General features: G+C 68.4%; 2 protein-coding genes across 5 annotated transcripts; one reads left to right on the top strand and one right to left on the bottom strand.

Moving 5' to 3' along the window:
* Window positions 1-1,574: 1,574 nt before the first annotated feature.
* On the bottom strand, window positions 1,575-13,683 carry DPYSL5 (dihydropyrimidinase like 5). Of its 4 annotated transcripts, none has more exons than XM_051770664.1 (13): window positions 13,582-13,683; window positions 9,283-9,547; window positions 8,098-8,256; window positions 7,275-7,454; window positions 7,124-7,192; window positions 6,922-6,966; window positions 6,720-6,795; window positions 5,832-5,988; window positions 4,896-5,037; window positions 4,532-4,674; window positions 4,243-4,450; window positions 2,744-2,912; window positions 1,575-1,707 (listed from the first exon to the last, which is right to left on the bottom strand). In XM_051770664.1, the coding sequence occupies exons 2-13, from the start codon at window positions 9,541-9,543 to the stop codon at window positions 1,622-1,624; spliced, it is 1,695 nt and encodes a 564-aa protein (XP_051626624.1). In that variant the 5' UTR covers window positions 9,544-9,547; window positions 13,582-13,683; the 3' UTR covers window positions 1,575-1,621. The 4 variants fall into 4 exon arrangements, with proteins under 4 accessions (XP_051626624.1, XP_051626621.1, XP_051626622.1 ...); XM_051770661.1 differs by lacking the exon at window positions 13,582-13,683 and adding an exon at window positions 13,465-13,550; XM_051770662.1 differs by lacking the exon at window positions 13,582-13,683 and adding an exon at window positions 13,191-13,212.
* Window positions 11,737-13,749, top strand: LOC127462187 (basic proline-rich protein-like). Its single transcript, XM_051770623.1, has one exon. It carries the CDS (start codon window positions 11,737-11,739, stop codon window positions 13,747-13,749), a length of 2,013 nt encoding a protein of 670 aa, XP_051626583.1.
* The last annotated feature ends 3,098 nt before the right edge of the window (window positions 13,750-16,847 follow it).

The raw sequence follows: 16,847 nt of genomic DNA, 5'->3' as shown, positions 1-16,847 counted from the left end.
GTGCATCCGAGCAGAGGATGTACATGTGGTGGCAGGGCCAGCCCCGTGTCCCCACAGTGTCCCCCTCCGTCACCACGTCCCCAGCTGTGTCCTCATGTCCCCACACATTCCATGCCCCCCTGTGTCCCCACAGCTCCATGCATGTCCCTAGGTGTGTCCCCCGTGTCCCCAGGTAACCCCATGTCCCCCTGTGTCCTCACATGTGTCCCCCCTGTGTCCCCATGTCCCCACGTGTGTCCCCTCTGTGTCCCCATGTCCCCACAAATGCCCCTCCATGTCCCCTCTGTGTCCCTATGTCAGGGCTCTTTCTGCTCCCAGCACCTTCCTGGGCACCACTTGTCCCCAGTGCCATGGCCATGGGGTCCCTAATCCTGTCCCCCATCCGGATCCCCCCCGGACCCCCCAGACCCCCAAGCAGGCACAGGCCGGGCGCTGTGAACGGTCTTTAATGAGCAAACAACGGACGGCAGGTTCCTAAATTGGCCGTGTGGGACCACCCAGGGGGACACGGGACCCCCCACCAGGCACCCACCGGCCCCCAAACACCTACAGGGACCTACAGGGGGAGGGCACAGGGTGGTGGGGGGTGGGGAGCGGGGCCAGGGCACCCCCAATAGCACCAGGGGGGACGGGAACCCCTCGGGGGGGGCCACACGCACCCGGACCCCCATCGGCACCGGGAGCAGCGCTGGGGGCCCGGTGGGCGAGAGGGGCCCCAGCACAGCCTGGAACAGGTGTCAGAGGGGTGGGGACACGTGTGCAGGTGTGCTGAGGGGGTCACCCGCGCACACACGTGTGCAAACACGCCTGGAGCGCGAGGGGTGACACAGGCGTGTGCTGGGGACACCTGGCTGGGCCCGGGCAGGGGTGACACGGGGGGGACACGCGTGTGCACGCCTGTGCCAGGGCAGCTCGCTGGCCCCGTGCTCGGGTAGGGGTGTGTGTGACACCGCTCACTGCCGGGGGGGGCACGGAGAGGGGCAGGAACGGGGGGGTGGGGATGGGGAGGTGCAGGGATGGGGAAGGGGGGACAGGGACAGAGGGGAGGGTGAGAGGGGGCAGGAATGGGACTGCAGGAGTGCAGGTGAGGGTCAGGCATGGGGGAAAGGGATGGGAATGGGGGGCTGGGGTGTGGTGGGGGGTCAGGGATGGATGGTGGTGTGGGGATGGAGGTGGAGTCGGGAGGACAGTGACGGGCACTGCGGTTAAGGGCGGTGATGGGGGTCAGGGATAGGGACTTGGTGATGGAGGACGGGCAGGAATGGGGTTCAGGGACGGTGATGGGGGTCAGGGATGGGGTCAGGCCAGGGGCAGGAAGGGGGGGGGTCCCTGCGTCTCCCCTACGCTAGTGACACAAACCACTTCAGAGTATTTCCACGTGATGCACAAACAAGTCAAAAATTCACTGATCCAAACCCAACGTGCAAACAGAAAAGGGCCGGGGGGGCACCCGCTGCCCCCGGCCCTCCGCGGCCCCCGCGCACGGCCCCGCCGCCGGCACGGCCCCGCCGGCAGCACGGGGGCCAGGCAGGGCCCCCCGCGAGGGGAGCCCCGCCCGAGCCGGGTCCGGGGGGCGCTGGGGGCGGCGCCCGGTCCTCAGTTGGGGGACAGGTCCCCGGCTCTACCAGATGCCGCTCGACCGGCCCCCGGGGGGAGCGAGAATCCGGGCCGAGGCTCGTTTTGGAACGTGGTCATCGATCTGAGAACCTGCCGGGCACACGGACGGACGGCGGGTGTCGGGGGGGGGCAGCGGGGGCACGGTCCTGCAGAACCCCTCGGCCCAGCACCACCGGCAATGGGGACAGCAGGGGCTCAGTGTTCCCCCGGCACTGCGGGGACAGGGGATGCTCCGTGCCCTCTGAGCACTGCGGGGACAGGGGATGCTCCGAGCCCTCTGAGCACTGGAGGGACAGGGGATGCTCCGTGTCCCCCCAGCACTGCAGGGACAGGGGATGCTCCGTGTCCCCCCAGCACTGCAGGGACGGGGATGCTCCGAGCCCTCTGAGCGCTGCAGGGACAGGGGATGCTCCGTGTCCCTCAGCACTGCGGGGACAGGGGATGCTCCGAGCCCTCTTGCTCCCGCCCCGGCTGTGCCGGATGCAGTGGGGGAGCACCGACCCCGCCTCGTGCAGCCCCTCCATGTGCCAGCACGGACGTTCAGCCCCCAGGTCCCATGTCCTGCCTCGGGGGGCTGGAGCAGCTCCAGTGCCACGGGAGCATTGTTCAGGCACAGCGTGGGGAGCCGGGGCTGCCCGAGCACAGGACGCAGCTCCATCCTGCCTGGCACAGACCCCCAGACTGGCACAGACCCCCCCAGCCACTCCCCTGACCACCCCAGACCCCCGGCCAGTGCAGCCACACAACGGACAGTGCACAGAGGGAGGGAGGGGTGAGGGCTGAGGGGCTGCAGGTCCAGGGAAGGGGGCAACTCTGCTCTGCCACGGCTCCCTGCCCAGGAGAAGGGGGGCTGCACCCTGCGGGGGGGGTGATGGGAGTGATGGGGACACCCTGAGGTGGCATAGGGACACCTTGGGGAGGGGGGTGACAGGACAGCCTGGGAGAAGGACACCCTGGGGTGACAGTGGGAACACCCTGGGGGGGGCGATGGGGACACTCGGGGGTGGCAAGTGCCCGGCCAGTGCCGAACACTGCCGGATGTGGGGTTGCCGGTGAGCCCGGGGGGTCCAAGGCCGGGGGGTCCAAGGCCGGGGGGCCGGGCCCCTCGCTGCGGCCCTGCTCTTACCGGAGAGGCTGAAGCTGGACTCGTGGAGGTCCCTCATGCCCCCGTGTCGCGTGGCCGGCCGGGTGGGCGTATCGGCCAGGGGCGTCCCCGTCTCTTTTTTCCCAGCATGCACAACCACGGCCACGTCCCCCAGGTACGGGGTGCGATCCACACCCCGCAGCTTCAAAGTCTGCCGGGAGCGAGAGAGAGAGCGGAGAGAGCGTCAGCACCCACCGGGGGGGGCTGCGGCCGGGCCGGGGGGGCCCGCGGTGCCAGCGGGGTGAGGGGTGCCAGGGCCCTACAGCGGGGTGCGGATCGGCCGGTCGGGGAGGGGGAAAGGGCTGGGGCATGCTGGGGCTGGGGAGGGGGCTGCGGTGGGGAGGGGGCTGCGGTGTGGGGAGGGGGCTGCGGCTGGGGAGGGGGCACTCGGCGGGGTGCTGGGCAGGCTGAGGGGCTCCTGGAGCAGAGCAGCAGGACCGGGGGCTGGGGGAGGTGGGTGACCCTGGCAGAGCAGCCCCTCGCCCTGTCCCCCCAGCAATGCCAAGCCATGCCAAGCCAAGCCATGCCAAGCCAAGCCAAGCCAAGCCAAGCCAAGCCAAGCCAAGCCAAGCCAAGCCAAGCCCATGCGATACTCTGTGCCCTCCCCACAGCCACACAGCTCCAGCCAGGCACTCCGGTGCTGGCCACCAGCTCCTTGTGACAGTGCCAGGTCCCCCCTCGCAGCACCAGCGCCGCCCCAGTCCCCCAGCACAGCCCCTGCAGCCACGGCTCTGGGGCACAGGGTGGGCCCTGGTGCTGGGGGCTGCCAGATCTCCCGGGTGGCACGGCCGGGCAGCCCCGGCCAGGCGTGTCTGGTGCACGTGGTGCCACCGTGAGCCGTGGGGCTGCCTTGGGGGCACCCAGCAAAGGGCAGAGAGCCGGGACAGAGGGCTGGGGGGGCCCTGACATTCAGCCTTGGGATGACCACGAGCCACACACGTCTTGGCACAACTGTCCCCTTGCAGTGCCAGCATGCCAGCAAGGACCCAGGGAAGGGTCCTCCATCGCACACCCACCTGCGGGGACCCCCCGCCCCTGAGCCAGGCACACTGTGCTCTTGTCACCTGCCCCAGCGTGGCACTGGCCGTGGCACAGTGTGGCACGGCACTGTGGTGGCACAGACCCTTCTTCCACACTGCTGGGACCACCGTGGCCACCGGCCCCTTGTCCCATCCAGCACCCCGCGTGGTGCAGCCCTGCCCCACACTGTGGCACCGCTTTGGTACCGCTCTGGCACCGCTTTGGTACCGCTCTGGCACTGCACTGGCACTGCTCTGGCACTGCACTGGCACTGCACTGGCACTGCACTGGCACCGCTCTGGCACTGCACTGGCACTGCACTGGTACCGTTCTGGCACTGCTCTGGCACTGCTCTGGCACCGCTCTGGCACTGCTCTGGCACTGCACTGGTACTGCTCTGGCACTGCACTGGCACCGTTCTGGCACTGCTCTGGCACTGCTCTGCCCTGGCCCCCCCGTACCTTCTCCCGCTGCACCAGCTTCTTGTAGGCGACGTCCGGGAAGGAGCGGAGGGGGCAGAACTTGCCGGTGCCCTCGGCACACATGAACACGCCGTTCTCGTAGACCACGCGCCCGCGGCTGATGGTGACCAGGGGCACCCCGTGGCACCGCATGTTCTCGTACAGGTTGATGTCCCCACCCTGCACCTGGGTGCTGGCCGAGATGGTCCTGGGCGGGGGGATGGCACGGTGAGGGGTGCTGGTGGCACGGGGAGCCCCTTCCCAGCCCCCTGCCGTGGGCTGCACCTACTTGGTGGCCTCGGGGTCCCAGACCACGACGTCGGCGTCGGCCCCGGGGATGATCCGGCCCTTGCGGGGGTACAGGTTGTGGATCTTGGCGGCGTTGGAGCTGGTCACGGCCACGAAGCGGTTCTCATCCATCTTACCCCCCACCTGACACGGGAGCGGGGGTGAGGACGTGCTAGGCTGTGTCCCATCCTATCCCTACAAGCCCCCACGGCACCCTAGACGTGCTGCTGGGGCTGGGACCCTCGCCAGGACCCACTGGGGTGGCACCGGGGAGCACCTCACCCACCAGCAAACACCCCACGGGACGTCCCAGCCCAGCAGAGCCCCCCGGGCCAGCCCCGTGCCAGGGCCTGGCAGTGCCGTACCACGCCGCGCTCCCAGATGATGTTCATGCGGTCCTGCACCCCGCTGACACCGTGGGGGATCTTGGTGAAGTCCTCCTTGCCCATGGCCTTCTGCTTGGTGCTGAAGGGCCGGTGGTCCGAGGCCACGATGTTCAGCGTGTCGCTGTGGGGGGACAGGGCAGGGTGGGGGACGGCACCCCTGGGGCTGCTCAGGGTGCCCAGGGAGCCCAGAGCCCAGGGAATGGGGCACCTACACCACGGGGTGCCTGGAGACCTGGGCACCTGGGGGGCAGGGTGCCAGGGAATGGGGTATCCATGCAGGGAGTGCTCGGGGGGCAGGGTGCCCAGGGAATGGGGTATCCATGCAGGGAGTGCCCGGGGGGCAGGGTGCCCAGGGAATGGGGCATCTGTGCACGAGGATCCCCAAAGGAATGGGATACCCGTGCAAATGGGGTCCCCAGGGAGCTCAGTGCCCAGGGAATGGGGTACCCAGGAAATGGGGCACTCACACCATGGGGTGCCTGGAGGGCAAGGTGTCCAGGGAATGGGGCACCCAGGGATGGGGACCCTGGGGAGTGGGATACCTGGGGAGTGAGGTGCCCAGGAAGCTCAGTGCCTGGGGAGGAGGGTGCCCAGGGTGGGGCCCAGGAAGGGCACCCACACCCCAGGAGCTCAGCGAGTGCTTGGGAAGTGCAGCACTCACAGAGCACGTCCCAGGGGCACACAGGTCCAGGGAGGGAGGCAGAGAGAGCTCGGCGCCCGGGACAGGGGGTGCCCGAAGGACGGGGTGCCTGGAGGGCACAGCACCAAGGGAGCAGGGCGGTGGGGCGATGGCACAGCCAGGCAGGCTGGCACCCGGGAGCAGGACACTGGGGGGTGTGCCGGACACCAGAAAGCCACCATGAAGCGTGGCTGGTGAGGGGGGGCAGAGTCTGGCAGTGCCTGGGTGGGGCTCACTTGGCGAGCAGGCTCATGAGGTAGGCGGAGGTGTTGGTGTCGAGGCGCAGCGGCGGCACGGTGACGTAGGCGGCGGCGTGGAACCAGTCCTGGTGGTAGTAGTGCAGCCCGGTGAGCGTGGCGTGCGCCGTGGTCGTCTCCGCGTACACCACCTTCCCTGCCGGGGCGGAGGCACAGGCGTGTGCGGGGGCACGTGTGCGGGGGCACGTGTGTGTGTGCACTGGCCATGCCCAGACCCCACGCACCCGTCAGGCCACGAGCCCTGTGACCATGTGTGTGCTCACATGTGTGCCCCATGGGTGCTCACACATGTGTGTCCACATGTGTACTCACGTGTGTGTCCCCTGGGTGCTCACGTGTGTGTCCTGTGGGTGCTCATGTGTGTGCCTTGTGGGTGCTCACACTTGTGTCCCCTGGGTGCTCACGTGTGTGTCCTGGGGGTGCTCACATGTGTGTCCTGGGGGTGCTCATGTGTGTGTCCCCTGGGTGCTCACATGTGTGTCCCCTGGGTGCTCATGTGTGTCCCCTGGGTGCTCACACGTGTGTCCCCTGGGTGCTCACACGTGTGTCCCCTGGGTGCCCGGTGGCTGCAGTTCCAGGTGTGGAACACACCTGTGCGAGGGCACGGCCCCACAGGCACACACGTGTTCCTGTGCCCACGTGTCTGTTCCCTCCCGTGTCTCCGGGTGCCCGTGTGTCTCTGCGTGTCCACAGTTCTACCATCCATGTCCACGTTCCTCCAAGCCCCCAACCTCCCCGGTGCCCACGCGTGTCCCGTGCCTGTGGGTGTTTCTGTGCCCACACAGGTGCTCCTTGCCCACACAGTCTCCACCCGTGGTGCCTGCACAGGTGCTCCTTGCCCACACGGTCTCCACCCGTGTCCCCTACCTTGCATCTTGGCAGCAGCGATGACGTCCCCTGCAGACATGCTGGAGACGTTCACCAGGTACACCGGGCAGTGGGTCTGTGGAGAGCGGGTCAGTGGCACTGTCCCTGTGGCACCGTCCCTGTGGCACCCTGGCTCCATGGGGACCCCCCCACGGAACTGAGATGCCCACTCTCAGCCCACCCCACGCTCAGGACCACTCACCCTGTTGGCGATGGTGATGACACGGTGCGTGGCCTCGGCTTCCAGCTGCGGAGAGAGCCAGCAGTGACACATGTGGCACGGTGTCACCCAAGGGTGGGTGGGGGACACAGTGATGGGTGAGATGTCCCAGAGTGTCCCAGAGCATCCCAGCCATGACCCGTGCCACCGCCACGGTGACACGGTGACACCAGACATCACCTACCTCTTCGGGCCGGCTGATCTCAATGCCCTCCGGTCCCGTGATGCCCAGATCCAGCGCTTCCTTGGCTCCCTGAGGGATTTGGGGGGGTCAGGTGGGGGTTCTGCTGCCCCAGGCTGGGGGCCTATCGCACCCCCCGTGTCCCTGTGCTCACCTCAGCCACCAGCTCTCCGTTCTCGGCGTGGACGCGGGCGATGGCGCCGAAGTCGCGGCAGGCGCGCAGGACCTGGTAGAGCTCGCTGTCCCGCAGCATGTACAGGTCCTTGTAGGTCATGAACATCTGGAAGGAGTTCACCCCCTTCTCCCGCACCAGCGTCTCCATCTCTGCCTTCACCTGTGCCGGGATGGGGAGGTCAGTGTGGACCCGCTCCCCACGCCCCACGAGGGGCCCCATCGCAGGGCAGGGACAGGCACACCCCCCGGGGACACGGGATGGGGGATTTGTGGGTGATTTGGGGAGCGACAGCTGCTGAGGGGCGTGGAGGGGATTTTCTCACACCCCGGGGGGCACTCGCTCCATCCCTCCACTCCCTGCTCTGTCTGGGGGGGTCGGGGCCGGGGTCTCCCCATGGCACAGCCAGGAGCCAGGTCTGATCCCCCTCTGGCAGCTTTGGGGGGATTGCAGGGGCCGAGCGTGCTGTGGGACGTGGTCCAGGCACCAAGCCCCCACCACCATCCCCATGGGGGTCCTGCTGCAGGCTGGGGTCCCCCCAGACCGGGACCACCATCCCTGGGCACCCCGGTCCTCCCTTTGGAGTAGCACCACCTTCCCTACCCGGCGAGGGGCTCAGCCTCGCAGGGACCGACTCCCTGCCCCAGGGGAACCCCTGAGCCCCTGCCCTGCTGAGCCCGGCTCAGGGCAGCTCAAAAGGCAGCCTGGGGGCTCAGCCCACCTCCCAGGCAGCTAATGGGATCAGCGGGGCTGGGAATTAGTCCCAGCAGCTGCTCCCGGGCTCCCGCAGCCGTGCCGGACTCACCTTGGGCGCCCACCAGGTGATGCCCATGTGCAGGGCGTAGTCACAGCACACCTTGGGGTCGGCCAGGCTGCGGCACTTCTCGTAGGCGTCCAGCAGCGACGTCTCCTTGTCGGGCAGGACGTGGCCGATGATCATTGTCGTGCCCCCCACCAGCGCTGCCTGCAGGGCACAGGGACCGCGGTGGGGGGGCAGGATTCACCCCCCCCGCTGCCAGCACTGATCCTGCCTGGCCATGAGCCAGGGGAGCCCTCAGATGCCAGGCCGGGGTGGCCACATTTGGGAATGGCATTGCCCACAGGGAGGGAACACATTTGGGTGGCCACATTCGGGAACGGCATTGCCCGCGGGCAGGTGGGGGCCCTGAGTGCAGGCAGGGCCCCTCCACGTGTCCTTGGCCCCACCCGCAGCTGCCCATTTGCAGCAGCACATCTGGGCACACAGCACATCTGGAGAGCCCCATCCTGTCACCCACTGTCCCAGCTGCACAACCTGCTGGATCTGGGGGGCCCAGCAGCCCCCTGGCACAGAGCCCTGTGTGGGGTGGGGCCGCAGGGAGCCCCCCCCTGCAGCGTGGGCGGCGGGGCAGGCGCTGTGGCACCGCCGGTGTCCCCGGCTCACCCAGCCCCGCTAATCCCCAAAGCTCCTTTGCCCATCGCCCTCACGGGAGGTGCCGGCGCGGTGCCACGAGGCGGGTGATGGTGATGGGAAGCAGGCCTGGCATGGGGCACTGCACTGTCCCCTGTCCCCCAGGGACTCCATCACTGAGCCCCCTGCCCAGGGACACCCCGGGGACAGGCACGGCCAGCGCTGGCCTGGCACAATGGCTGCTCTGTGCAGGCACTGGGGACAGCGGGACAAGCTGCAGGGACAATCCTGTGCTGGCCCCTCGACACCCCCAGGCAGCGGCACCCGGTACGTGGTGCCACCAACACAGGGAGGGTAGAGGGTCCCCGAGCTGGCACAGGGTGCCACGGCCCCAGAGTGGGAGGAGAGTGCTCACAGGAAGGGGACATGATGGATGGGGACATGGGGACAGGCAGTGCCACACCACAGTGCTGCTCTGCAGCTGATGCTGCCGGGGATGCCCGCACTGCTGGGGCAGAGAGCTGCACCCCACCACACCACCAGTGCCCCGGGGAGCCCCCCAGAGCGGGGGGCAGACCACCACAGCAGGGCTCAGGGTACCTTGGTGCCGTGGTAGAAGTCATCGACACAGGTGGCGTTCATGAAGGTCTGGTGGAAGTGGGTGCTGGTGTCGATGCCGCCCGGGATGACGAGCTTGCCGGTGGCGTCGATGACCTTGGCGCCGCCGGGGATCATCAGCTCGCGCCCCACTTGCTGGATGATGCCGTTCTCGATGTAGACGTCGGCCTCGAGCGTGCAGTCGTCGTTCACCACCTTGCCCCCCTTGATGAGGATCCGCATGGTGGCCGCGTTGGCCATCATGGTGCTGTGGGGCAGGGGCGGTGCTGGGTGACCACCGGGAGCTCCCGTGGCTGGGGGGGTCACCCCATTGCCCACCCCTGCTGGAGATGCCCCGGTGCAGGGCTCAGGCTGCACATCCTCCATGGGCCGTGCCAATGGATTATCCCGGGAAATCCGCAGAGGAGGGGCCCTGGCACCGAGCCGGGGGCTGCCACCCCACTGAGCCCCCTGCCCCAGTGACACCAGTCTGTACCCTGGCCAGTGCTACCCCTCCCGTGGTCCCTGCACCCAGAGCAGGGCTGCTGGACCCCATCCCTGCCCGTCCCCCATTGCCCCCCCAGTTCCCCCCAGCTGCTGGTGCCACGCGTGCTGAGGGGACTCTGCTTGGTGTCCCCATGAGGTGACAGCACTCATGCCTGGGGCAGGCTGCCTGCCTTGTCTCTGTGGGTGACTGGGACTGGCACAGAGAGCACTAGGACTGGCACCACCCGAGGGCACTGCTGGAGACCCCCGCGCTGCCCCAGCACTGCCTGAGCCCCCGGCAGTGAGGGGCGTCCCCAGACACGATCCATAAGTCATTTGGTGAAGGTCAAACACCATCGACCTGTTGGAGTGGGGACAGCACGTGCCAGCTGTGCCCACTCGGGGGGCATGAGGTGGGCTGGGACCCCACCAGAACCCCCAACCCAGAGACCCCACTGCAGGAACCCCCAGGGACCTCCACCAGACAAAGGCCAGGGAACCCACGTGTGCAGCGTGGCACAGCCCGGTGTTGCTGGCACGATGCTGGCACCAAGCAGCCCTGTGGGAACAACCCCCAATGCCCACCCGACCTCTGTGTCCCCAGACCCCTGGACGGGCACACCAGAGCCAGCACTGAGCCACGGGGCAGAGGGTGCTGCTGCTGGGGGCACAGACCTTGTGGCGATCAGTGCCCCCACGGCCCCACTGCTGCTCCAGTGGGTGCTGGGACCCAGGCACAGGTCTGAAGGGACAGTCCTGAGCTGTGCTGGCCCTTCCCAGTGCCCAGCCCAGCAGCTAAGCACCGAGGCGGGCTGGCAGTGACCTCGTGCAGCATGCCAGGTCACTGTGGCACGCTGGGCACTTGTCACCCCAGCCCAGCTGGTCCCACGCCCACATCTGCCCCCAGCTCTGCCTCAAGTACCGAGGCAAGCCACTGCCCCACGTGAGGGCTGTGCTGGGGGGGCACCCAGACCCACGGCACCACTGCCAGGGATGAGGGGAATGAGGGGGATGACGGGCACAAGGAGGATGAGGGGATCAGCCCCAGCCAGAGACCCTCCGAGTCCCCTTGTCAGCCAGGGTGGGCCAAGACACCAAGGCTGAGACCCACTTCGGTGGGGTGGGACCAGAGGGGACGAGCTGGTGCCCAGAGTGCCACCACAGTGCCCACCGCCCCCACGACACCCGGGAACGCCAGGGCAGGGCTGGGCCAGGCGGGAGGATACAGGAGGGTGGTGCGGGGGGGAGATGGTGCAGCACAGAGGGGGCGCGGGGGGAGGTGTCACGTCGCACCCCGAGATGAAAGCGGGTTGTGGTGACGGACGGATCTGGAGCACGGAGCGTGCGGGGAGCAGCCAGTGCTGCCGCAGTACCCACCGTCCTGAGACCCCCGGCACAGGGGGATGGGGCACGGGGGGCTGCCGGCGGTGGGGGAAGGGGTGAGCATGGCAGAGCATGGCACAGAGGGGGCAGGGCTGGTGGGGGACAGGCCATTGCTGGGGGCACAGGTGTGGGCTGGCCACCGTGTACAGACAAGGGCTGGCAGCTCCACACGCTGCCTGTAGCCTTGGCCCACACGCTGCCTGTAGCCTTGGCCACCGCGGAGCCACCCACGCCACTGCCACTGCTGTCCCCACACTGCCCTCATTCCACTGTGCCAGGTCCCTTTCCCACCCCCTCCTCAGGGACCCTTGACCACCCCCTGGACTGCCGCAGGAGAGCCCTGCTGTCCCTGTGCCATCAGTTCCCAGTCCCCGTGCCCAGCCCCAACTGCCCACTGAGGCTTCTCTGGCACAGCAGCGTCCCCAGCTCACACCAGTGCCCCCATCACACCCAGTGCCCCTCAGCTCACCCCCAGTGCTCACACCGGTGCCCCCAGCTCACACCAAGCATCCCCGGAGGCTCTGCCCCTCCGTGCCCCAGCCCGTGCCGCAGTGCCAGCGTGGTACCAGCCCCGGTGACACCGGGGCCATGGCCCGCGCCCCGGCCGGCCGCTGCAGCGTGGCGGCACAGCCAGCATCAGCCGGCGGTGGCCGAGCTGGCGCGGTGGCCGGAGGTTTCCTGCCAGACAACAAACAGTCTCCCGCGCTGGGCAGAAACGCAGCGTCAGCGCCGGGGGGGCCACCACCATCCCGGGGACCCCCGCCCTCCCCGCGCCGCAGCCCCCCGGCTCGGCCACCTCGGCAGGCGGTGGCCGCGGTGCCGCTCCCGGCACACAAAGCGGCGCGGCCGTTCGGGGGGCTCGCAGCCCCCCCAGCCCCGCCGGCTGCCGCGGGGACAGCTGTGACCCCGGCAGGACAAAGGGACCCCGGCCCGGCGGGGGCTGCCGGGGGCACCTGTTGGGGCCGGGGCGGCTGCCGGGCCCGGGCTTTGTGCCGGGGCTGCCGCATTGTGCGGCGCGGCGGGGCCGGGGGGCCCTCACCGCCCCCCGCTTTTGTCTGCGCCGCCGAGACCCCGGCACCCGCCCTGCCCGCGCCCACCCCGCCAGCGGGTGCCCCGACGGGACCCCGCTTCGTCAGGGCTGGGCTCGGCGACCGTCCCTCCGGTGACACCGACCCGCGACTACCGGCCGGAGGCGGTGGTGGGGTGGGCATCGCCCCTGCCCGGGAAATGTCCCGCGGGGGGTTCGCCACGGCCCCCCAGACCTGCCCCTGCCCAGGACGGTGCCGGGGTCACACCGACCGCCCCCCCGGCCAGGACGAGCTGCGGTGCCACCGAGCCACCGCCCCGGGAGGGAGCGGGAGAGCCGCGGAGGCCGCGATGGGCGGGCGGAGGACCAGGGATGCTCCACCAGAGGCAGAGCGCGGGATGCTGCCGGCGGGAGGCCGGTCCTCGTCTCCGCGGGCACCTTGGCACGGCCCGGCCGGGCACGGGAGCGGCGCGGCCACGCCCGAACGAGAGAGGGGCGCTGCGGCGGGTCTCGGTGCGGGCTCCGGGCACCGCAGAGGGTCTCAGCCCCGCTCCCCGGTCCCCGTTCCTCCTCGGCGCTGCCCCCCGGGTCATTGCGGCAGGAGGCCGGGGCAGCGGGCACCGAGCCGGAGGTGCTGCCAGCCGGGGGAACCTGGCCGGGGGTCCCCGGCGGAGAGCGGGGCCGTCCCGCGGTGCGGGGCGCCGGGCTGGGCGCAGCCCCGGTGCGGGCCGGGCCCGGGCGAGGCGCGGGGCGGTGCCGCTGCGGCGGGTCCCGGTGCGGGGTCCGGGGGGCGCGGGGGGTCCCAGTGTGAGGTCCGGGGGGCGCGGGGGGTCTCGGCCCCGCTGGCCCGCGGCGGCCCCGCAGACAAAGCCCGGGGCCGCCCAGCACAAAGGATGCTCCTAGCCGGGGCGGGGCCGCCCGGGAGCCCCGGCGGAACAATGGGCCGGGCCCGGCGGGACCCCCGCCACCCCCCGCCCGCCGCCCCGGGGTCCCCGCTCCGCCGCGCCCCGCGCACCTGCTGCTCCGCTCCCGGTCGCGACACGGCGCCGACGAGGGAGCCTTGCCCGCTCGGGGCGGAGCAGCCGTCCCCGGCGCCACACCCCACCGAGGCGAGCCCCTCGCGCTGTCGCGACACCATCGCCCTGTCGCGACAGGTGACTCGCCATCGGCGGGCGGCGGCCACACACAACCTTTCTGCCCCGCGATACCCCGGCCAGGCGCCCCGGTGCCGGGATACCCCCCTCCGTCCTCGCCTACGGCAACACACGCGCATGTCGAGATACACGCACCTGTCGCGATCGTCCCGCCCGCCGCGGAAACGAGTCAGGTCCCGCCGGTGCGGGAAGACCCGCACCCATCCCGGCCCGACCCCCGGCCCCGCCCGGCCCCGCCCGGCCCCGCGGTACCTCCCGCTCCCGGTGCCGCTCCCGGTGCCGCTCCGGCCGCGATCGCCTCTCACCCCAACCTGCGCCGCGGGGGCGGGGCCTCGCCCCCCTCGGCCAATCGCGGCTCGCTCTGGCCGGCGGGGGCGGGGCCGGGCCCCCAGCAGGGTGGGCTGCGCGCGGCGTGACTGACAGGCGGAGGGGGCGTGGCCAGGGGCCGCGGCCCCGCCCCCCTCTCCCTGCACGCGCCGTTGCCGTGGTGACGGAGCGCGCGGGGCGACCCCGGTGACCCCCCCCGGGGACCCCCCGGGAGCCCCCCGAGACCCCGCACGGCCCCTGCCCACAGCCCATCGCCCCCGGAGTGACCTCCCCCAGGGCATCGCCCCAGAGCCCCCCGTGGCACTCGGTGGCCCCCCCATAGTCTCCTCAACAGCCCCCCATAGTCCCCCATGGCAACCCCCACCACAGATCCCTCCCAAGGCCCCTAACTGTCCCCCATGGCCCCCCCCCGACATCCCCAGAGCATCACATCGCTCTCCATGGCCCCCCCCCGACACCCCCATGTGCCCCTCCCAGCACAACCCAGTAACACCCAGCAGCACCCAGTAACACCCAGCAGCACCCAGTAACACCCAGGGGTTCCCAGTGCAGCCCTCACAGCCCAGTTGTACCCAACACAGTCCAGCAACACCCAGCAGTGCCCAGCACAGCCTGGCAGACCCCTCAGCACTCAGCACAGCCCAGCTACAGCCAGTGATGACCAGTAACACCCAGGATTTCCCACTAACACCCAGCAGTGCCCAGCACAGCCCATCTCGGCAGCCTCGGGCTCCCTGTGCTGGGGACGGGACACAGGACACGCTGGTGCTGTTCCCACCCTGTGCCCTGTGAGCAGCCCCAGGGGCTGGTGGCACCGGGCACGGGGTGTGCTGGATGTGGCCCTTGGCACCCGTGGGGTCGGAGCTGGTGCAGCGCTGGGGACACGAGGCTGAGGGACCTGCTGCCCCATCCCAATCCCCCATTCCCGTCCCATCCCACCCCTGCTGTGCCACCCTGTCCTCGGGCACTGCCCAGCTCTGCCAGGTCCTGTCCCCTGAGCACTTTGGTGGCTCCTGGGCTGTGCTGTCTCCCCTGAATCAGAGGGCACTGGGCACACACGTTCAGCTCTTGTCTGCCAGGAACCCCGGGCCCTTCCCACAGAGCTGCCCCAGCATGTGCCACTGCCAGGGGCTCTTCCTACCTTGGGGCAGGATGTGAAATTTGTCCTTGTCAGGTCCCTGCTGGTTCCTTCTCCAGCCAGGCTCCATCCCAGAGCAGCAGCACCCATGGGCACAGGGACTGGTCCTTGAATGTCTGGTCATCATAGAGTCACAGATTTGGATGGGAAGAGACCTCAAGCTCATCCCATTTCTCCCCGTCATGGGCAGGGACACCTTCCACTAGCCCAGGCTGCTCCAAGCCCCATCCAGCCTGGTCTTGGACACTTCCAGGGATCCAGGGGCAGCCACAGCTTCTCTGGGCAACCTGGGCCGGGGCCTCCCCACCCTCACAGCCAGGAATCTCTTCCCAATATCCCAACTAACCCTGCTCTCTGGCACTGGGAAGCCATTCCCCCTTGTCCCCAGTCCCTCTCCAGCTCTCCTGGAGCCCCTTTAGGCTCTGGAAGGGGCTCCAAGGTCTCCCTGGATCCTTCCCTTCCCCATGGGAGCCCCCCCAGCTCTCCCAGCCTGGCTCCAGAGCAGAGGGGCTCCAGCCCTGGCAGCATCTCTGGGGCCTCCTCTGGACTCTCTGCAGCAGCTCCACGTCCTTGTGCTGTTGGGAACCTCAACAATTAATCATCTCAATGATTAGAGATGCCTGTGCCCAAATTCAGGTGCAAACAAGACCATGTGCTGAAATCAACAGTATGGATTTTATTTAACAATAAATATGAAGTAGAGAGATAGAAAGAAATAGAAAAGGGGGGAGAGAGAGAGAGAGAGAAAGAGAGAGAGAGTCCCACCCGTAGATCCAGCCATGTCCCCTTGGTTCTTCTTCACCCTGGGCTTCTCGGTGGTGGGATGGAGGCCCCAGTTCATAGCTCTGTGCAGAAGGAGTGTCTGGCTGGAAAATCCACAAAGCCCACCCTCGACTTTCTAATCTCACTGTTTATGCACTGTTTGTTAGCAAACAAAGGAATTAGTGTTCATTGGCTACAACTTACATAGTTCTCTTATTAATTAGTATTCTGTCTTTTATTGGTTAAATGATTCTCTCTCTTTTCATGCTAATTACTCTGAATGCTGACTCTCTCTCTTCCTTTGGGTTGGTGGGTTTCTTGGGTTGGTGGTCCATGAGTTGCTGGTCATGATCTGCCCCTGCTGGATTTACCTTTTACTCAGCTGGAGCTGATTTCTGCACAATTGCTGAGCTGGTTTTAGTGGTTTCTTCCTTATCTTGGGGGTTCTGCCAAATGTCTTTGTGGCCATAAATTCTGTGTTCTTTGTATCCACTCTCAGCGACACATCCTTCTTCCCAAGCTTTGTTAACCTCCTTCTAGACCTGAGACCACTGAATTCATCTTCCTAGAGCCCAGACCACAGAACTGTGCTCTTTAACTCCCAACAGACCCCCGAGCTCCATGGAGGCAGCTCTGCAGGGGGGTCTCAGCTGAGGGGGCAGAGGGGCAGGATCCCCTCTCCCCTGCTGCCCATGCTGTGGGATCAGCCCAGGGCACGGGGGGTTTTTGGGACGGGTCAGATCGAGCCTCTCACTCACCAGCAGCCCGAGTCCTTCTCAGGGCTGCTCTCCATCTGCTCATCCCCAGCCCGGACTGATCCCAGGGGTTGCCCCTCCCTGGTGCAGCACCAGCACTTGGCCTTGTGCTTTGACAGCCCTGTGGCACCTGCTCACACCCCCCCCGCAGGTCCCCGAGCCACTGTCACACCCGTCACACCCACCACTGCCCACCCCCTGTCCCCCCACCAACCCCAGGGGGTCCCCTGGGTCGTGCTCCAGCCCCCACCACCTTTGGGGCCGGCACAGGGACAGGGGGTCCCCAGGAGTCCCACCATTCCCCCAGCACAGGGACAGGGGGTCCCCAGGAGTCCCACCATCCCCCTGGCACAGGGACAGGGGTCCCCAGGAGTCCCACCATTGCCCTGGCACAGGGACAGGGGTCCCCAGGAGTCCCACCATTGCCCTGGCACAGGGACAGGGGTCCCCAGGAGTCCCACCATTCCCCGGTGCTGCCTGGCTGGAGGGGAAGCTGAGGCAGGAGCTGTGTGGGGCAGTTTCCTGACCCACAGCTC

This window comes from Manacus candei, unplaced genomic scaffold (genome assembly GCF_025592945.1).
Source record: "Manacus candei isolate 608988 ecotype Guabito, Panama unplaced genomic scaffold, ASM2559294v1 h1tg000121l, whole genome shotgun sequence".
Lineage (NCBI taxonomy): Eukaryota > Metazoa > Chordata > Aves > Passeriformes > Pipridae > Manacus > Manacus candei.
This window is presented reverse-complemented; position numbering and strand designations above follow the sequence as displayed.

Bases quoted from the DNA above. Each gene is read 5' to 3' on its own strand.
- DPYSL5 (XM_051770664.1), bottom strand. From the start codon at position 9,543: ATGATGGCCAACGCGGCCACCATGCGGATCCTCATCAAGGGGGGCAAG. The intron at 7,193-7,274 runs GTGAGCACAGGG...CAAATCCCTCAG, and splicing joins ACGGAGAGCTGGTGGCTGAG to GGAGCCAAGGAAGCGCTGGA. The intron at 5,989-6,719 runs GTAGGGGACACG...CCGCCCCGGCAG, and splicing joins CGCTGCTGCCAAGATGCAAG to GGAAGGTGGTGTACGCGGAG.
- LOC127462187 (XM_051770623.1), top strand. From the start codon at position 11,737: ATGGCCCGCGCCCCGGCCGGCCGCTGCAGCGTGGCGGCACAGCCAGCA.